The sequence below is a fragment of the Anarhichas minor genome, unplaced genomic scaffold (assembly GCF_050575085.1).
Source record: "Anarhichas minor isolate MPS153535 unplaced genomic scaffold, ASM5057508v1 ptg000010l, whole genome shotgun sequence".
NCBI classification, from domain to species: domain Eukaryota; kingdom Metazoa; phylum Chordata; class Actinopteri; order Perciformes; family Anarhichadidae; genus Anarhichas; species Anarhichas minor.
The window spans coordinates 5499899-5519672 of record NW_027466456.1 but is presented as its reverse complement, the minus strand read 5'-3'; the positions used below and the strand labels follow the sequence as shown (position 1 = coordinate 5519672).

General features: G+C 41.5%; 2 protein-coding genes across 4 annotated transcripts; one reads left to right on the top strand and one right to left on the bottom strand.

The window, feature by feature from the left end:
- Nucleotides 1–416: 416 nt before the first annotated feature.
- Nucleotides 417–3278, bottom strand: LOC142946476 (chemokine XC receptor 1-like). The gene is made up of 2 exons (XM_076087785.1): nucleotides 2188–3278; nucleotides 417–1966 (listed from the first exon to the last, which is right to left on the bottom strand). The coding sequence occupies exon 2, from the start codon at nucleotides 1947–1949 to the stop codon at nucleotides 948–950; it is 1002 nt and encodes a 333-aa protein (XP_075943900.1). The 5' UTR covers nucleotides 1950–1966; nucleotides 2188–3278; the 3' UTR covers nucleotides 417–947.
- Nucleotides 3207–18797, top strand: fyco1a (FYVE and coiled-coil domain autophagy adaptor 1a). 3 transcript variants are annotated; one of them, XM_076087777.1, is made up of 18 exons: nucleotides 3207–3295; nucleotides 4895–4992; nucleotides 5645–5751; nucleotides 5907–6032; nucleotides 6599–6705; nucleotides 7118–7261; nucleotides 7416–7503; nucleotides 7614–10109; nucleotides 10595–10687; nucleotides 11633–11751; nucleotides 11845–12012; nucleotides 13077–13229; nucleotides 13397–13626; nucleotides 14052–14205; nucleotides 15354–15446; nucleotides 15989–16199; nucleotides 16789–16898; nucleotides 17074–18797. In XM_076087777.1, the coding sequence occupies exons 2-18, from the start codon at nucleotides 4932–4934 to the stop codon at nucleotides 17147–17149; spliced, it is 4536 nt and encodes a 1511-aa protein (XP_075943892.1). In that variant the 5' UTR covers nucleotides 3207–3295; nucleotides 4895–4931; the 3' UTR covers nucleotides 17150–18797. The 3 variants fall into 3 exon arrangements, with proteins under 3 accessions (XP_075943892.1, XP_075943894.1, XP_075943893.1); XM_076087779.1 differs by having other exon boundaries at nucleotides 3208–3295; nucleotides 4898–4992; XM_076087778.1 differs by having other exon boundaries at nucleotides 3226–4992.
- The last annotated feature ends 977 nt before the right edge of the window (nucleotides 18798–19774 follow it).

Genomic DNA, 19774 nt, shown 5'->3' with positions numbered 1-19774 from the left:
CTAATAAAATATATATATATACTGTATAGAATCTATGAATCTATTGTTGAACACATACATTTGCTGGTAATGTCATCATTTCTAGTCATCCGAGCTTTCAATGTGTTTGACACTACATATCAACATTCACCCTTACACGCGCACACACACACACACACACACACACACACACACACACACACACACACACACACACACACACACACTGATACACTGATGGCAGAGGATAATCTAAAGCCTTCGGGAGCACAGTATCTTGCCCAAGGACACTTATTCTCAGTGGACGACCCACTCTACCTCCTGAGCCACAGCCGCCCTGTCCATTAGTGGACATTTACTTTGGTAGGGATGCACTTTTACCATTAATTGACATCTCAACCACTTGGTAGAGACTCATAATAAAAAACAACATGTGGTCAGTTGAAAAAAGCCAGTGTTTTTTTATTGCACAGAGGGACTCAAAATTACAAACATCTTTACATTGCTTTTTACTGGGTGGGACCATTAACGGACTAAATATAATATACAAGCATATTTAGTAGCATTAAAACATAAAGGCCATAAACAAACCCCTTCCTTTTAAAATATGAAATACCAACATTTAGCTGTTGTATGCAATGGCACATTGTATTAAATTCACACAATAAATCAGAATTAAAATGATAAGTGAAAACATCCTCACAAAAGTGAGAGTAGGTATAATTTTAAATAAACATCATAATTAATTTGCACAGTGAACATATATTTTCTATAAAGGCTCCACATACAAACGATATATTATGAGGTTTAACACGATAAAGAGAAAAAGTCAGATTTGAATATTGAGTGCAGCTTACAAGCTGCAAAGTATGAACCCTATATTTCAATACAATGGATTTTATCAAGCACACACTGGACTTGAGCAAATGCAGCAGTAAATTCAAGGACATGACATACTCAAACAGCAACTAGAACATTGATCCACGTGAGACGGTCGGCATTCTAACCTGCTGTTCTTCAGCTGGACTTCGAATGAACAATCGGAGCAGCAACGACTTCAAATGACTCCTAAACTTCACACCAACAAACGCATAAAAGACAGGGTTCAGGCAGCAGTGGGAGAAAGCAATGAGCCGGCACACAAAGAACGCATAGTCAAGATTGATAGTTGCGTCACAGTCATCGTATGGTGCAACCAGATTGTCAGCCAAAACCCTCAGAAAGATGACCACATTGTACGGCACCCAGCCGAGGAAGAACACAGCCACGATGCAGAAGACTAACTTCACCGCTCTGTTCTTTGTGTGAGATCTTGTTCTTGTGATTTTCCACAGCAATTGAATGTAGCAGAAAGCCATCACTGCAAAAGCGACCAAGAAGAAAATGTTCTGTTGGAAGACACTAATGCTTTTCCACAGGGGGTCTTCGTACTCACAGCCCAGGGAGTGTTTATCTTTGTGGGGGATCGAGACAAGGGTGCTGTAGAGCAGGGAGGGAATGGCTGCTCCAATGCTGATTATCCACAGTAGGAAAGACACATAAGCCCCGGTGATGAGTCTCGGTGTGCTCAGGTTAGACAGTGGGTGGACCACTGCCAGATACCTGTAGATGGTCATGATGGTCAGGAAGAGGACGCTGCTGTAAAACCCAGTGAAGAAGACAAAAGTCACTATTTTGCAAAGGGCCTCTGAAAACAACCATCCCCAGATGTGGTAAATTGCCCAAAAGGGCAGACCGGTGGTGAAGATGAGGTCAGAGATGGCCAGGTTCAGGATGAAAATGTTGGTGAGAGACTTGAGGTTTTCGTACAAAGCAAGAATTACAAGGACGAGGATGTTTCCTGTGAGGCTCAGTGTGATCACAATGGAGAAGAACACAGGAACGGCAATGGATCCAAACTTGACCACCTCATCTTTTTCACACACTTCATCGCCATAGTCATTGAAAAAGTAATTGAAAGAGTCATTCATTGCTGTTCAACTGGATCCTAGAAAAAAAAAGATAGAATTAGTTTGTGCATTACTGTAGGTTATTCTAAGTCATGTCATTGTTAAATCAACATAAAATAGAGACAAGAGGGTTAATTAGAGCAATAATAAGAAAAAGGGTATTTTTCCATGTTACAGAAACTTCTTTAATGAGAACATAATAGTACGTCACTTGTGTAATGTTACTATATTTAGTGCGTAAAGAAAACAACTGACCTACCTCTCGCTTGATGGGACTGATATGTTGTAGGATCAGGATGTGATGCCTTATACTCAGAGAGCTCACAGGGAGCTCACGGGTAGCTATTATAATCTCGTGACAGGCAGTGTTTTCTGTTCCTAGTTCTGTTCCAGTAACCTGCTTTGTTTTATCACATGGCTATGTCCTCAGCTCTGCCGGATTTGTGCTTGTTTATTTAGACCACATCTCGGAGAAAGACAAATTGCTAACTTTCTCATAAAAAAACAACAAACAAACATTACACTATGTCTATGAAATGCGTGTGTGTGTGGTTTAGATCTCCCTCTCAGAGATTTCTGGTGCCAACACATGCAACATGCATTTCCATGAGCACTGTCTCTGTTTCTGTGGATAATCCACAGCACATGCTGTGAACAGTTTTATTAAAGACTATTTATACTATACATCATTAGAAATCTCAAATGTGGACAAGTTAAACTAAGTTACCTAAGTAAACTAAACTATGTAACCAGCGCTTTAATCCAATATGATCCAATGAGACTGAAAATGGATACTCTGGAACTTTAGTGTTGCATTTTCATAACGTCTTCGTACATATGGGGAACAGATTTTTTTTTTTTTTTAAAGAAGGGTCAAAATTGATGGAGCAGAAGCAGAGATGCCCTGACTTTTAGTTGATGGTTTGGGTCACTAAAATTGACCAATGATCTGGGTGTTATATATTAAATGTCAGGCTATTTTAATTTTTAAGTATATGCTACACAAAGGCTTTGCAAGTAATACAAGTTTTGTTTTAGTTGTTGTTGTTTTAAAGAAAATGAATGGCGTAGGGGGGTGCACTTGCGTTAAATACACTTTAAAGATGTGCAATAATAGAAAACAAAGGACCACAGAGACACGCATTTATGAATGTCATTGTGATCACATGACACCTCTGTTTACTCTGTTACGACAACCAAACTATCCAGCTTTTAGGGCCCCGCCTACCAACCTCTAGTCATTGGTCGAAGGGCTACATGTCGCTCTGTGATTGGACGACGCAATGTCAGCCACGACACTTTCAACAAGATTGTATGCTCACATAAAATATCTGGTTTGTTATGGACTTGAGTCATATCTGTAAAAAGTATGTCAAAGTTATTTTTATTTTCTTATTCTTTCACCTGAAACTATAAGCCATAGACTGTATGTATCGTCTCTCGTTGATGTCACGGTTATTTTCAAAATGTCTGTCAAAGGTTCACTGTGTCAAAGCTATAGTTAAATATACGTTAACTTCACCGTGACAGCCTTAAAAAGAACAAAAACCGTCTGTAAAAGCTCAGTAGCCAGCGTGTTGCTTCTTATCAGTGGTTATTCGATGTTAGATAACATTATTAGCGCTGTACGAGCGGATAGTTAGGGTTGTAAAACTGTTTTCAAACTGTTGAAACCCAACTGACGTTAACCTAGTTAGCTGTTAGCTAACATTAACCTCGTTAGCTGTTAGCTAACGTTGAACAAATCTTAGAGCCTTAGCGTTATTAATGTGTCGATGCTTGTGTATTAAATTTGGTTTGTTAAAGTTATAGCTAGATGGCTTACAACATACTCTTTGCATGCTTTCTTTACTACCTCTCATAGCTCACTAACAGGAGTTTACAGGAGGAGGACACCGTAACAATAGCTCCTACAAACTATCCAGCTATAACACCTACAATAAATACTTTCTCTGTGTTATGATTGTCAGCTTCGTTGAAACTTTATCAGAGAGGACCTGACTAAACTCCATGGTAATCATGGCAGCCATAATGTGTGGTGCTGGTGTCTTATGGACATTGGGAGTTAAAGCAGCACATATAATTCTACACATATTATAAGCTTCTTGCTGGTAATTCATTAATTTTTACCCTGCTAGTTTTGTAAGGGGAGATTCTGTTCATGTCACATACAGACCAGTGATCTAATATACATATAGTGTAATTTATTTGAAAGCATTGACATAGTTTGAGACACTTTATAGTTTTGTAAAAGTATGGGAATTGTACCTTTTGCAACTAATGCGTCTCTTTTCTTCAGGATAATGAAAGTAGATTTTAGTGAAGAATAACTCACTCTCTCCCGGTATTTCCTAAGTGGATGAGTGAGACTTAGCTTTGTCTAGTTTAACCAGCATCCAGCGAGAACTAAGTTACATTTATGTTAGGGAGATCTTCCAGCCTACCATGCCTGTTTGCCATGAAATATGTTGGTTTTAAGTATGTGTTACCAACCCACAGACATTATGGACCAAAGACAGTGTCCTGGCTGATCCAACGTTCATCAGGACGCAGGACATTTGACTCTCTTGTTGTTCTTACAGTGATCAAGTTGTTATGCAAATGCACTCCTTTGGTATTCTTCTTCAGTAAATCAAAAACCCTGGAATTTCATCCATAAATTTATAATGTTGCAGTTGTATTAGTATGTAATTGCCTTCTTAGTGTGTCATTGAAAATACAAAGATGCGTAGTTTGACAGATGTAAAATACAACAGTTAAATAGCTGTTGGTAGTCAGAAGATCAGAATGTGTAAAGTGACATTTATTATACAGATCATCACTATCAGATGCAATGTACCCATAATGAGAACTGTCATTCATGTGTCACACATTTTTGTGGATCAAGTGTGCCACGAGAGAGTACAGTGTGTTGGAGCGTTCATGTCCGTCTTTTGTTCCTGACTGCTTCTGATTCTCTGACTCAGCAGACTGGATGTGACTCGGTGACCCAGCGGTGGGGCCATGGCTGCTGGGGCTACAGTCGGGGAGAGCCAACTCCAGAGGATTATCCGAGATCTGCATGGTACGGCAGCTTTATGTGTGTGCGCCTGTTCGTGTGAATGTGTGTGAATAGATTGGCTGCAGGCAGTTTTGGGCTGACATGGTTTGACTGAAGAGAGGAGAAAGAAGGGACATGATGTGATGTCATGACCTGAGTCTCAGCATCAAGTCCAAATACAATCTTTACACCTGGAACTATCTGACCTTTCCTGGTCATCAAATCATTTGGGAAAACGTGCACCGGACCTCATGTCCCAGTAGAAAGGGTGTGGTGGAAGCCTCTGTCAGCATGCAGCAAGACAGAGAGTGCATACTGAGGATGCACCCATCACGGGTGTCCTTCCAGTTTTTGCGATGGATACGAGGCAAGTGGTTGATTTACAGACTAGCTGAGTTTAAAGAGGTTAGAAATGAAAATAGATTGAAGATTTAGACACCAGGAGTGTTTGGGTGTGAGTGTGTAACCAAAATGCATCAAGAGGTGAAAATATTATGACGATTTTCTTTAGTTTTAGGCCTTGTGACTTTAGGTAAAAGGAGATACAATTTTCTGCCTTTTTGCTTCGATGCTTCATCCCTAATATGTTTTGCCGACATGCCACCTGTTTGTATGAACCCTGTGCCGTTATTATAATCCCTGATCTTTTTTCATTTTTGAACCATGTGAATTTCAGAGGCTGTTGCAGAGCTTGCAAAGGAGTACAGGGAAAGCGGGGAGCCAATCACAGATGACAGTACCAACCTGCACAAGTTCTCCTACAAACTGGAGTACCTGCTGCAGGTGTGATTTATTTAGCTTATATTGTCACACCTCACCCTGTCAATCCCAAATACTCAAGGAAGATGCGAATAAATAGATGATCAATGCCATGCCTCAAAATATATGTTCAACAGTTTTCCGTTCCAACTGTATCGATATATATATTTATCTTTCAGTTTGACCAGAAGGATAAAACTACATTTCTTGGTACAAAGAAGGATTATTGGGAATACTTCACTGACTGTCTGGCTAAAATCAAAGGAGCCAATGATGGGATCCGCTTTGTCAAATCCATCACTGAGGTAAGAAGATTTGTTTGTTTTTTACAATGACTCAGCTAATATAACGCTGATTACATACTAATCATCAACTCCTTGTATGAGACTTATCCATAGTCAGCATGTTACCTATTGTAGACGGTGATTGGCACGCCCCCAGTTTAGAGAAACAGACTGGAGTACTAGCACGGGATGCTCTGGGGCAGCAGCAACATTTATTTTAGCTACCGAAAAGAAAGGCCCACCTAAAAAACTAATACCAGTTTAAGTATGCTATATTTAGAATATTTTCTAAAGGGGAACTGGACTGAAAGAGAAACTTATCGATGCAGGTTTTGTAAATAGAGTCTTTGAAAGAGCTTGGATAAATTAGGTAATTGGGTGGAAAAATGAAAAAATATTATTTGTTGCGTTTAAAATAGACCACAACTGCATCGTTACATCTTGAACAGATTGAAAATATAATTTAGATTAAATAATGAATTGTCATTTCCTTTTTAGTTTTTGACGTCCTTGCAGTTTGAGTATGAAGTTACCACTGACTAAAGGCTCCGCGTAAAACAATGTTTTTTTTTGTTTTGCTTTGATAGCTGAAGACATCTCTGGGGAAAGGACGAGCGTTCATCCGATACTCCCTCGTACATCAGCGACTGGCTGACACCCTGCAGCAGTGTCTGATGAACCAGAGAGTCACCAGGTAAAACTGTCAGAGCACAACACGTCTCTTTGCAATGTTTTTTGTCATGCAGATGTGAAGAATGGGGCTTTTGTTGAAGTGCAAGTAGACTGAATAGAAAAAATGGAACTGCATCTGTTTTTGGATCACAAGGAAACGCTTTTGCAGAAATAGGCATTTGATTTCCTTATTTACACTGAACGTTGATGTTCTGTTGTGCTGTTGTACTTCACCATTTCCCCTCTCTGTTAAAGTAGCAGTCAGTAGCATCAGCTGTAGTTGAATAGGAAGAGCAGTCTAACGAAGAAAAATGAAGATACTGTTTTTATGATGATTTACCCGAGTTTAGAGTGTAGAGTGTTGGTCACCATTATTGTTTCTTGTTGTTACACTATGTTCTACTGTGACCTCTTCCTCATCTATTTTCACGCAGTGACTGGTACTACGCAAGAAGCCCCTTCTTGAAGCCCCACCTTAGTGTTGACATAATCAACCACCTGTACGAACTCAATGAGGTCCAGTTTGATGTGGCCTCCAGGGGCTATGATCTTGATGCTTCCTGGCCCACTTTTGCAAGGTAACAAACAAAACGAATCATGAAAACAACACGTAGAGCAGATAAATACCACAAAAATATCTACAAAGTATTACAGAAACATGTGTGTCTAAATACAGCCATTCATTTGCACCTACTTTGGAGTACACTATCAGTTTTATTTTCTGATCAACAGGAGAACACTGGGAAACTCACCTGGCCACATGTGGAAACCACCCAGTCGCAGTTCCAGTATTAACAGTCTGGCCAGCACCTACTCCCAGGTAACGCACATATAACATCATTTTATCATAATACTAAAATGACTGCATGAGGTTCATCACTCTTCCTCTCTTCCTTCCCTTCTCCTCTGGTTTCCATTGCAACCATCTAGCAAGCACACGAGTTCCCCTCCAGCCCCGACTATGGTCAGGGTCTGCTAAGTGACCTGAACGAGTCTCTGCCTGCCTGCAACGCGGATGTCAGCACAGTTGAAAATCTTCGCCTGGAGCTGGACCAGTCGGAGCTGAAGCAGCGAGAGCTCCTAGATAAGGTGCAGCAGCTGGGCGAGGAGGCGGCTGAGCTCAGGGGCGTAGTCGTGCAGCTCCAGAGGCAGCTGGATGTGTCCCTTGCTGCCCAAGAGGAGCAACAGGGCTTGCAAGGAGATCTCAATGCTCTTCAGGGAAGAGAAGAAGCCCTGTCCAGAGAGGTGGAAGCACTCAGGACTGGGGAAAAAGCCAGGAAGGCTGAACAACAGCTGCTCCAGGAAAAGTTGGCAGCTGCTGAGGGGAAGAACATGGAGCTCCTGGCCAAGTTGGACGGGGTTCTCAATGAGAAGGGCCAGCAGGCAACCAGTTACTTTGATTCAGCTCAAAAGATACACGAGTTGCTGGACAGATTGAAAGAGGCAGAGAGAGGGAAGATGGAAGCTGTAGCTGAGGTAGAGGATAAGAAGAGACTGGCAGAAAGGCTAGAGGATGAGCTGAGAGTCAAGCAGGCAGCTGCAGAGCGCGGCGAAACAAAACTCGGAGCATTAGTTGTATCTGCGTCTGAGGAGAAGGCCAAGTTAGAGGTGAAAGTGGAGGAACAGTGCAGAGCCATTGATAAGCTGCAGGGGGCCTCCACAGTGAGAGAGAAGGAGGCGAGCAACCTCCAACGGCAACTGCAGGACCTTCAAGGATCTCTAGAGGAGAAGGAGGAAGAGGTGCAGGAGGTGAAGATGAGGGCACAAAAAGATAAAGATGAAATGCAGAAGAATGCTGGTGCTTTAAAAGAGTCCTTAGAAGCAGAAGTCACTGCCCTGAAGGAGCATCTAAAGAGGAAAGAGGCAGAGTTTACCTCCAGCTGCAAGACACTACAACAGCTAGAAGCCAAGAACCAAAGCCTGATCACAGAGAGGGACAAACTGACCACTAACCTCGTTGAGCTGGAGGGTGTCGTCAAAGAACAAGTCACGAAGATAGAAGAGTACAAGACGCAGTGCGGCAATCTAATTGAAGTAAATAAGAAACTGATGACCACGATGAAGAGAAATGAGGAGCTGCAGAAGGAGATGGCGGAAAACCGAATAGTGCTTGAATCTGAATTAGCAGCTCTAAGAGCTTCTGAGAAACAGCTCCGCGGCCAGATGGGTGACACCAAGATGACAGTGGATGAAAAAGAGAAGTCCTTGCGTGAGGAGAACCGCAAGCTGGATGAGAGTCTGCAGCGAGCCACGATGGCCGTAAAGCTCTCCGAGGCCACGTCAAAGCGGCTGGAGCATGAGAACCAGAGTCTGAGAGAGGAGCAGGACACTGTGAAAGCAGCTCTCAGCCGCATGCAAACTGACCTGAAGAGTGTTAACGGGCAGATCGGAGATTTGGAGAAGAACGTAGGAGCGTCACGCAAGAACGAAGCAAGCCTTCAAGAACAGCTGCAAGCCAAAGAGGCCGAGCTACAAAGCAAAGAGAAGAACCTTGTTGAGGTTCTGTCCAGCTTAAAATCTCTTGAGGCCCGGGAGAAGGAGCTTGAGATTGCCAAAGCTGATGCAGAAGCAACTTGTGCTAAACAGACAGAGGTGATTGAAAGGATCACCTCGGACAAGCACGCAAAGGAGAAATCTCAGCTGGAGAGGAGCGCAGTCCACGCAAAAGAGAACCAGGATGTGACAGGCAAACTTGAAGGCCAACTGGAGGTGTGCATGAAAGACGTGTCCAGGCTCCAGGCAGAGATCCTGGACCTGAGGGTGCGGCTACAGAGGTCTGAGGAGGAACGGCTAAAATCACAAGTACAGCTGGAGGTGACGGAGGCCCAAAGAGACGAGCTCAGGACTCTGACCGAGCATCTTAAAGTCCAGGCAGAGGCGCTGAATCAAAGGCATGTAATAGAGCTTATGGAGTGCAAAAAGAGAGAGGAGGCTCTGATTGAACAGCGTGATAGCGAAGTAGCCGCCCATGCCGAGTTGTCTATCTCTGCGGCTGCCATCCGAGAAGAGCTGTCCACCCTCAAGGCAGAAAATGGCAAGTTAGCCTCAGAGAACCGTGAGACACGTGATGGTCTACACAAGGCAAACACAGAGATGGCAGAGCTTGGGATGACCATCTGTAAGCTAAGTGCAGAAAAGGAGGAGGTTAGAGAGCATTGGGCAGGGGACGCTGCCAGGATTGAAGAAGTGGGGAAAGAGGTGGAGCGACTTGAAGAGAGCATGGCAGAGCTACAGCTGGAGAATACCAAACTAAGAGAGGAGCTGACACAGAAGGTGAATCTCCCAGAGACCATCGTGGAGCTCCAGGAGCAGCTGGACAAGGCCAAGAACCAAATGAAGAGTGTCAAGGGCTCTAACCGAGAGGAGGTGGAGGCCGTCAAGTTCCAAATGAGCTCGGAGAGCATGAATCATCAGGTCCAGATGAAGGCGAGTCAGTCAGAACGCATTAATCATGACTTGTATTACACTTACGATTCATTCATTTCTGCCGTTACGATTCTTTGCACCATAGATTTGAGCCTTTTGGACCCATTAACGCCTGGAAATAACATGTGATCTGTTACTGAATATTATATCTGGATAATGACATGTGATCCAAAGCTGGCTGTCCCACATCAAGGGGAGCAATGCCACAAACGGAGATCATTCATTCTTTTATTACTTTTTGTGAGGGAAGTCTGGCTAGCTAATGCTACTCCTTGTTGCCTTTCATAACCTTGTTTGTCATAACCAACGTACTTCTAAGATTGTGAACATGGTAAACATTATATCTGATTAGCAGCATTATCATTGTAAGCATATTATCATTTAGCTCAAAGCACCGCTGGGCCTTTACGGCCTCACAGAGCCGATAAGCATGGCTGTAGACTCTTCCCGTTTCTTTTTTTTTAAATGTTTATCTTATATTTCAGAGTGTGAATGAGCAGCTGGACAAGATGAAAGCCCAGCTGCAGGAGGAGTCAAAGCAGGTGTCCAGCTTGCGGAGCAAAGTGTCTGAACTAGAGGTCTGTGTCTTTCAAGCATCAAACACAGCGATTGATCGTTACATGATAAGTAGATACGTGGTGGTGGAAGAATGTGTTCTATAATCTTTGGAGGGAGAGAATTGTGTTTCATATAAATAGACCATCATCGGAAGAAAATGTGTCATGTACTCGCTTTTTCAAGTCTTAAGACATCCATATATGATTAAGAGAAGACTATAGATAGATTGCAGTCAAAAGTGCAACATCCTATAGTCACACCAGCAGCTTTATCATTAGTGGATTTGCAAAGGGGATGGAGAAAAGGAAGCTACACACCACATGGGACATAATAACAGGAAGATTGTTTGTTCAGTACTCATTAACAGGAGATGATTTTCAGGTCTCTGTTTTTTTTATAATGCGAGACCTTGATTGCTTTAGCAGTTTTCTTTGATTGCAGAAGGTAGAATACAAAATCACTGCAATGTAATGGTCCCTATCCAAATGATAGCTCAATGAAATCATAATTCTTCCACTCTGGTTTGATGTGTTTATGGATCAATATGATTAGGATTGGATTTTACTGAATGACGTGTTTCTACATGTCCTCTAGTGCTGTGGTTCTCAACCTGGGGGTCAGGGACTCGCCTGTACCCGTGATATAATTGACCTCAGAATAGATGTTATTGAGTGTATTTGTGAGAGTCAAAGTGTGCCTGCACATGAGATTGCACTGCACATTGCACAACGCCCTACGAGTCGCCAACACCAATTATTCATGTGGGTCACGACTTGACAAGGTCGAGAACCACTTCTCTAGTTCAAGATTTTTTTTATAGTACAATACTTGAAGTGCGTTCAACAGAATTGAGACCAACGTCAGAACAAACATGGAACAATTGTTGAAATTATAGAGAAGAATATGTCAAAGATGTTTTTAACTAATGGGTATTTTTATGCATGTTCTTATAATGTTTAATAAAGGCTGTAAATGAGAAGTACTTGCTGCTAACGGGCGAGAAAGACACTCACATCACAAAGGCAGAAACATCCATTCGTGAGAGTGAGAGCGAGATTCAGCAAATGAGAAATGCAGTAACCAGGTGCGTTTTTTGGACCAGTGATACCTGTACATTTCATCCGGGTGCAAAAACACAGCTGCTGACTTATTCTCCTTGCACTTACTTCTCTTGAAGTGCCGAAGAAGCCCACTCGGCTTTGCAAAAGGTCAGCGAGGAATTGATGCAGAAGCTCAACACAGCAGAAGCTGACAAACAAAACCAGAGCCTGACGATGACTGCAGAGATCGATGACCTCAACAGAACCAAAGTCAACCTGGAGGAGCGGCTCATCGAGCTTATAAGGTACGACCTGCCTCTATTACAGCTGTCAGCATCGTCAGGGGTGCATGTTTCTAGAGTTTCTTAATGAAGGAAAGTTAATTTTCTTGTTGGATGTCTACCGCCTTGTTATGTTTTGGTTGCCGCGGGCCCTTCGTTAGACCCACTGGGGAATGTGTTTTAATTTGGTTCTTCGAGTAAGAGCAGATCTCTGATGTTGTACTTGACATCGAAGAGAAGAGAATTAAGGCTGAGGATCAGGGGAAAAGGCTTCGATGAATTCTGAGATAATTTACAGAGAACAGAGCAGGTAATGCTGAAAGGCCAACATAACAGGTGAAGTGTGGTAGAGAACTAAATAGAAAGACAGCTTTTTATCATTAATTCTACACTGGATTCAGGGACTACGATTGCCTCAAAAGGTTTCATACTCTGTAAGGGATGAAACACATATACGATGATTCACTCAACTCCTTTGGGATTGACTGTAATCATGTGTGCCCACATGATTACAGTCTTTTCTTCTTTAGTATCATGTATGGCTTCATTGTTCTTCTCAGCTGCATCTTTTGGGGTAATGAGGCTGCTCCCGGTGTCAAGTATATCCAACATGGTAGTATAAAACTACAGTTAATAACATGTGCATTACATGCTCAATTTGTTCAGTCTTCAGAGGTCATGTTTATTTTACAATTAGCTACTATCTGCCTCCGCAACAGCTTTGAAATACTGAGCATTATATATTCCAACATCCAACAGAACACAATAATGAATTCTACTATGAGGAAGTTTAAACTGGTTGTGAAACAGTCTCAAAGTAGTACTGATGTTACCTACATAACTAAACAAGACCACCAGCGAGAAGATTGGTTATTTTTATGAAGTTATTCTTAGTGCAGACAAATGGTTTCTAAAAGGACTCTGGTGCTCTGAAACACAACCGCTTTTGTCCACTCAGAACGCCAAATCGACACAATGAAAGTTCCTCGTAGTAGCTTTAATTTGAATTCATACTTTTACATTTTTATCTTTGATCCATCACAGAATGACTCACAACTTGAATGTCTTTGTCTTTTTTTGCATTACAGGGACAAAGATGCTCTTTGGCAGAAGTCAGACGCTCTGGAGTTTGAGCAGAAACTACGAGCAGAGGAGCGCTGGTGGTTAGTGGACAAGGAGGCCACGCACTGCCTCGGCTGCCAGGGCCAGTTCACCTGGTGGCTGCGCAGACATCACTGCAGGTGAGCTTTCCGTGGACACTGGGGCCGACTGCACACCGTTGCTCCTGGCGCTGTTTGATTTTCACACTACATAGAGTAGCACTTCTCAAAATGCCTAAATGCCACAAAATGACGAGTACAATATGGATGAAACCCTTTTTTTATCCTTACATTTTACATTTTTTTAGGCTTTGTGGTCGCATCTTCTGCTACTACTGCAGCAACAACTTTGTGATGACCAAGCACAGTGGGAAGAAGGAGCGCTGCTGCAGGGACTGTTACACCCACCACAGCGTGGTGGTGGAGAGGTTCACAGAGGCAGAGCTGAGTCCCTCAGACACTCAGTCTCCTCCACCGGGAGCTGGACCCCAGCCACCACCTGAGCCAGCCCCGTATAAACCCACTCCCAGGGTAACAGGTGAGAGGCAAAACACATGCTAACTACTACATGCTAACTTGACTGCACCCTTGGATTACTGTAGTTCTCAGGCCCTGTACTGTAAGGTCACTGGGAACGTTGAAGCAGAAGTAAAGAGATTGACTTTATCATATTCAGGAACAAGGACAGAAACCTTTGCAACAGAAATCTTGTTCAATAGACAAAAGGGGAAGTGGGCGACATTTCCATTCAGATGAGAAGCTGTTTTATTTTTACGGTAAAGAAAGGAGCTCTGCATAATGTTACAGTGCGTCTCTTTTTGTGGTGGCTTTGTCTCAAACATGATTTCTAGAATGTTTTTTCTTCTCTACTGTACACTCAATACGAGTTATGCATATTGTGCAATCACCAGACTATACTATGAGAATATGTAGTGGTTCAATAGTTTAATTTGTTCCTCCCAGTTTCAGACCCCAGCAACAGATGTGACGATGGAGTTTTTGACATAATCACAGAGGATGAAGTGAACGGCGTCTACGACAGTGACACCACCTCCCAGACCACAGGAGGCTCCCTGGAGGGAGAACAAGACCGACGGCCTCCAGGAGCACTGGATGTGTGAGTGTGATATATACAGTTGTGTGAAAAAGTGTTTGCCCCCTTCCCGATTTCTTATTTTTTTGCATGTTTGTCACACTTAAATGTTTCAGATCATCAAACAAATTTAAATATTAGACAAAGATAACACAAGTAAACACAAAATGCAGTTTTTAAATGAAGGTTTTTATTATTAAGGGGAAAAAAAAATCCAAACCTACATGGCCCTGTGTGAAAAAGTGATTGCCGTAATGCCGTCACGGAGGAATAAAACACAATAGTTTTATGATTACGGTATAAATATTTCAAATCTTGTTTTGCTCTTAAAGCACTCCGGGCAATGAGGCGTTCTTCCGGCTTGCCGTGTTGTTTTCACCTCCTCGAACTTTCAATCGTGGGAAGTAGGGTTAAGGAAGTGAACTAGTTCTGTATTATTAATGCAACCCCAATGGGTAAGAGGAAATTACAAAGAGACAATGTGTCCATTCTGACCGATATCAGTCATTGTTGTAAACAACAAGATCATTGAAGACACTCATCACGGCCCATTCCTCAGACTGTCCCACTCTCTTAGCCTAGAAGTCACAGCACACCCCAGGAAATAGGATCTCCAACATGTAGCACCCTGAGGGAGTTCAGCACCAGGTGTCAAATAGTAATTAGGGAAGTGTTTCTTCTCGTTTTCATTGATAAGTGAAAAAGCAATTTGCAAGAATAAAGAAGTGACAGTTTCATGCTACTGAAGGCGAAAGTGATAGTGGAGAGAGGCTGAAGCACACGTGTGTTACCATTATGTTGTGAATTGTATGGAAACGTTTTCAACACCTTTATGTGCAGAAGTATTCTGTCGTTGCTGTCATCCTAGATACCAAATATATGAAATACACAATGTACAAAGATGTACCTCAATGATAACTGAGGGGGAGATGAGTTAACATTGAAATAACTTGTGCTTAGATTGAACTTAATGTCATAAATAATGTTCAACATAATGTATAAAACCTGCAGAATGGACGGGTAAAATCCATGATGATGAACCTGAAGTGTATCACTGAGACATTTTGAAGGCAGCTCTACCTACCAGGATACTTTGATTATCATTAAAGAGTTCTATGCATTGAAAACTAAATGTTACTGTGTGTGTCTTGTGTGTCTTGTGTGTCTTGCAGAGGCACAAGAGATGTGACGCCTGATGACCCTGAAGATCATGTTTCCACTGTTCAGGATTCAGAAATCAACCTTCTCAAATCAGGAGAAGTCACGTAAGTCTTGAAGGTTGGTTAACTTAATGCGTCACTTTGGTATTTTTTCCACCTGGACACTATTTTATGTTTTTGTGTCGAAGTGAAGAACGATAGGGACGTCAATTTTTTGAAACTGCTCCGTTATTGAGGGAGAACGCTGCAGACGACAGCCGTAAAAAACGTTAATGTTGTTGCTGAATATTTAGCTGATTTCAACAATGTGGGTGCGCCGTGAGATTTCAGAACGAGACTTCACCGAGTGAACAGAATAAAAATGTTTTCCATGATGTTGTCACACATCAATAATAACAAAACAAGCACTTTTAGAGGACGTAAGTTGACGGTGAGGAATTGCCCAAAACGTCAACATTGCAGCCCGTTTAGCGTTTGCCGTCTGAAGCATTCTCCCTCAACACTGGACCAGTTTCAAAAATAAGACACTTGGACACAAAAACATGGACAAATAGCATCCAGGTTGAGAAAATAACAAATTTACCCTTTAATGTAATGAGTCACTTGGTATTCATACCACTCTTAAAATGAATTTGGGCTCATTGCAGGATGGCTGTCCCTCTCGGCATTGAAGATATTTCTCAGTTCGGCGAAGGTTCCAGGGAAATCTTCATCAAGTCCAGCTGTTACAGTGTGATAACTGTCGCCGTGGGTGACTGCGGGCCAACCATCAGCTGGATGTTTTCCTCAGAGCCTAAGAGCATCTGCTTTAGTGTGGTTTACAGGGAATCCACTGACACTCATGTGGAGCAGTCAAAGGTATAGATGAGCTGCGTTGTGAGACTCGGTCCTTGTGCTTCTGCCACAGGGAAAAGTCCAAGAGCACAAAAGCCAATTTTGTTATATACTTTCAAATTAAAGTACATCATAAAGCTGGAGGCAGTGCTTTTCAATTGTTAGAAATTGCAGCCACTTCAAAAATGATGATTTAAAAGCAGAAGTTATCACTGGACGCAATGGACTGACACTGTGCATGCTTTCATGGGCGCCCCCTACAGTCTTTAGTTATTTGCTTGATTTTTCAAATATCACTGACTGAGGAAATCCACTGCCGGTTGCCAGTGTTGCAGTGCTCAGCAGGTTGAGGTGCACTTCCTGCACTTAAAATGTCCGGCTTGTAAAAGAGATATGAACTCTCATGTCACATATCATCCCCTATGTTACAATTATTATAATAATAATGATAATGAAATGTTTGCTTTCCAGCAAAAGCAATTGTGTAATGTAACATAAATGTCATAAAAACAAAAGTATTATAGCGGCCGAGGAGAGATTTGTTCGACAACCTGTGACAGATTTCTTTCATCTGTACATTGAGTTTGACTTCATGTGTCGGTTCTTCTCTCAGGTCCTGATTCCTCTAACTCGCTGCAATTCCCATAAAGAGACAATTCAGGGACAGCTGAAAGTCCGAAACCCCGGCTTCTACACGCTCATCTTTGACAACTCCTTCTCACGGTACGGAACTCCTGACATCCGGCGTCTTTGTTCTGATTCTTCCTCTCAGTGGGAGAAGCATGAGAATTACCGTTAAAGTGTTTTAACTCTTTGCAATCCTGTCCTGACACACTCAGCGTCTCGTTTCAATTACATCGGATTGCAGTCTGTTCATCAAAAAACCCTTTTCCAACAGGTTTCTCTCCAAGAAAGTCTTCTACCATCTGACCATGGAGAGGCCCATAATCTATGACGGAAGCGACTTTCCCTGAAGCTGGATAACATGATGTCACTGTGACGGCAAATTCAGTGACTTTCTTATTACGTTTTTGCTCTTTTGTTCCCAAAACCTGTTTTTTACCCAAGTATTTTACGTTTTCTGTACTATTTAAGTGTGTGGCGTTAATGTTTTGAGGTTTTAACTGTCGCCTAAGTGAGGCGTTGTCAACAATATGAAAACGGTTTTAGAAAGACAAATGTTCATGGAAGTTTTATTGTGTTTTTAAAATATAAACCAAGTAATGCACGTACTTTTATTTCAGCTAGGTTGTCAAGTTTAAGACATTGTTTGATTTTGTTATTTTTTCCTTTCATTTCTGTTGGTCTTCAGTGTTGCTTTGATCTCTCTTTTTCCCAAATATGCTGTTATGTTAGGGAATGCAGGTCACAGCAAGTAACACTCGGGGTATGAAATATGATAAGAGGCTGATATGTATTTATTTGCAAAAGAAGTCTATGGAGACCCAGGAAAGATTTTGAAAATTTACAAAACCGTGGTCAGTTGTGCAATCTTTTAAGTCAAAGCTTTCAGAGCAGAAACGTGCAGACGAAGCAGTTTGCTCCTGGCTTGTTTATTAACTGACTTGTCTGAACACTATGTTTGCACTTTGCCAGCGCAGGAAGGAAAAAAAAGTGACTGGCCTGGAAAAATACTGTTTCTGTTTGATCACATAGCATAATGAATTCTGTGAAAATCTCAGGAGTGGGACATAAAATTGTGGAAGCATGTCCTAATGTTATGTTTTTAGAAAAGAAGAAAAATAAACTTTTTGTGTAAGGAGACTACAAACCAGCTTTCTCCATTTGGTGACAGGATGTAATGAAGCAGAGTGCCTGTTCTTACACAGACTGACTTACAATGATGATCACTATAAGTATATTAATGACTGTCAGCTTATGAGCTACAGTACTTTCAAAGTGCCTATTAACTCTGACTGCCAGAGATTATTTTTCATTTATATCTGTATATTTTACTCTTTGTTATGACACCTGGTATGAGTTGATACTATTCTGTAAAAACGTAATTCCAGTTCCATTTAAATCACAATATGCACAATATGTGTTTCAGTTTCATCAGTTGAAATGATTTTTCATTTTGGATTTCATTGGAATCTTTCTGTGATATGTTTGGATAACCCTCTGCGCTGATCTCTCAGTGATCAGAGGGGTTTCAGTATCGTGTGCTGTTAATTGTTTCTTTTATAGCAAAGCAGTAAGGAAAAACGGGCTCGCTCACTTTTGGACACAACAATACACTACTTAATGAAGCAAGGGCGTGTCTATATGCTGCTTTTATAGAGATGTGTTTGCACTTCACAGTCCGATCGCTTATATTTTTGATGGGTGTAAATTGGTTTCTATGCAAAGGCTCCTATTTTCTCTACAGAGCTGCACTTTGTTATAATTATTTTATAAATTGTTACAAACAACATTAAATCTGTTAAGTTTTCCTTATCTTTGTCAAAGTGTTCGCACAGGGACAGATTTTTCTATTTTCTGTTTTTGAAGGACAATTTTGGGGGGAATGTAATGTGCATGAATCATCGCTACAAGCACTCAGTGTACCTGGTAATAGATCTGTCAAACACCCAGTAAACATGAATAAAATGTGAGAGTGAGGATGCCTCCGACATCCACTAATCTGTGTCTGATTTAGTGTTTGACAGCTTGGAACGACAGAAACAACAAGATTAACATATCTCTGTGTGCCGCCTCAATCGTTCAGAAATCTGACATGAACAGAGACGGCAACACACAAACATTCCTGTTTAACAAGACCTCTTTTCTAAAAATATCAGAATCAGAATCAGCTTTATTGGCCTTGTATGCGTACGCACACAAGGAATTTGACTCCATTTTTTAGGTTGCTCTCAACGTACATACACAGAATATACAAATAAATAAAAACAAGGACAACAAAGTAGAACAGAGGTAATATCTGAATATATCTAAATATACATCAGAAGTGATGTAGAGGGGAAAGTTTTTATAATCCCCAAAAGTAAACAGTTCAGTACTAACCTAGATCTTGTGTGAAAAAACGAACAGTTTTCCACGAAATTGACCCAATGCACAAATTGATAAAATGAGCAGTCTGACAAAAATAAATGTTTCAGAGAGAACAAAACACGTTTTCCATCAAAGCCAGGTCTGAGACTCATATCTCATGTATCTTTTCTTTCAGTTAGTGTTCAAAGTGGGAGTCCCGCCTGATGTTTCTGTGAAACATAACACAAGACCAACTGTTGTGTGTGTGTGTTTGGCGACACTTTCAGGCTCAGGAAAGCAGAGGAGTGAGTTTTGAGTATCTAACAAACACCAGCTCAGCAGCAGCTATGAAGCTCTATGACCAAACTAGAAGCAATACCCTTTGCCTTCAAAATAAAAGAGGAACGTGTCTCTTCACGATCTAGCAACCTCTGGTTAATTTGACTTTTATCCTTCATCATAGCATTGGCGGCAGTTATTTGCAAGGCTTTAGAAAACAATGGAAAAAAATTTCAGAGCAATTTCTGACCGATAGTTTTTTATTCTGAAAATACACACAGGACTTTCTACATTTTGATTGTTGTGTGCTTGACAAATGTTGTATTTTACACCTGGGCAGAGAGAAAGTC

What these genes read in the sequence shown, in the direction of transcription:
- LOC142946476 (XM_076087785.1), bottom strand. Translation starts at nt 1,949, where the DNA reads ATGAATGACTCTTTCAATTACTTTTTCAATGACTATGGCGATGAAGTG.
- fyco1a (XM_076087777.1), top strand. Translation starts at nt 4,932, where the DNA reads ATGGCTGCTGGGGCTACAGTCGGGGAGAGCCAACTCCAGAGGATTATC. An exon ending in GCAAAGTGTCTGAACTAGAG is followed by an intron (nt 10,688 to 11,632) that starts GTCTGTGTCTTT and finishes TGTTTAATAAAG; the next exon opens with GCTGTAAATGAGAAGTACTT. An exon ending in CTGCGCAGACATCACTGCAG is followed by an intron (nt 13,230 to 13,396) that starts GTGAGCTTTCCG and finishes ACATTTTTTTAG; the next exon opens with GCTTTGTGGTCGCATCTTCT.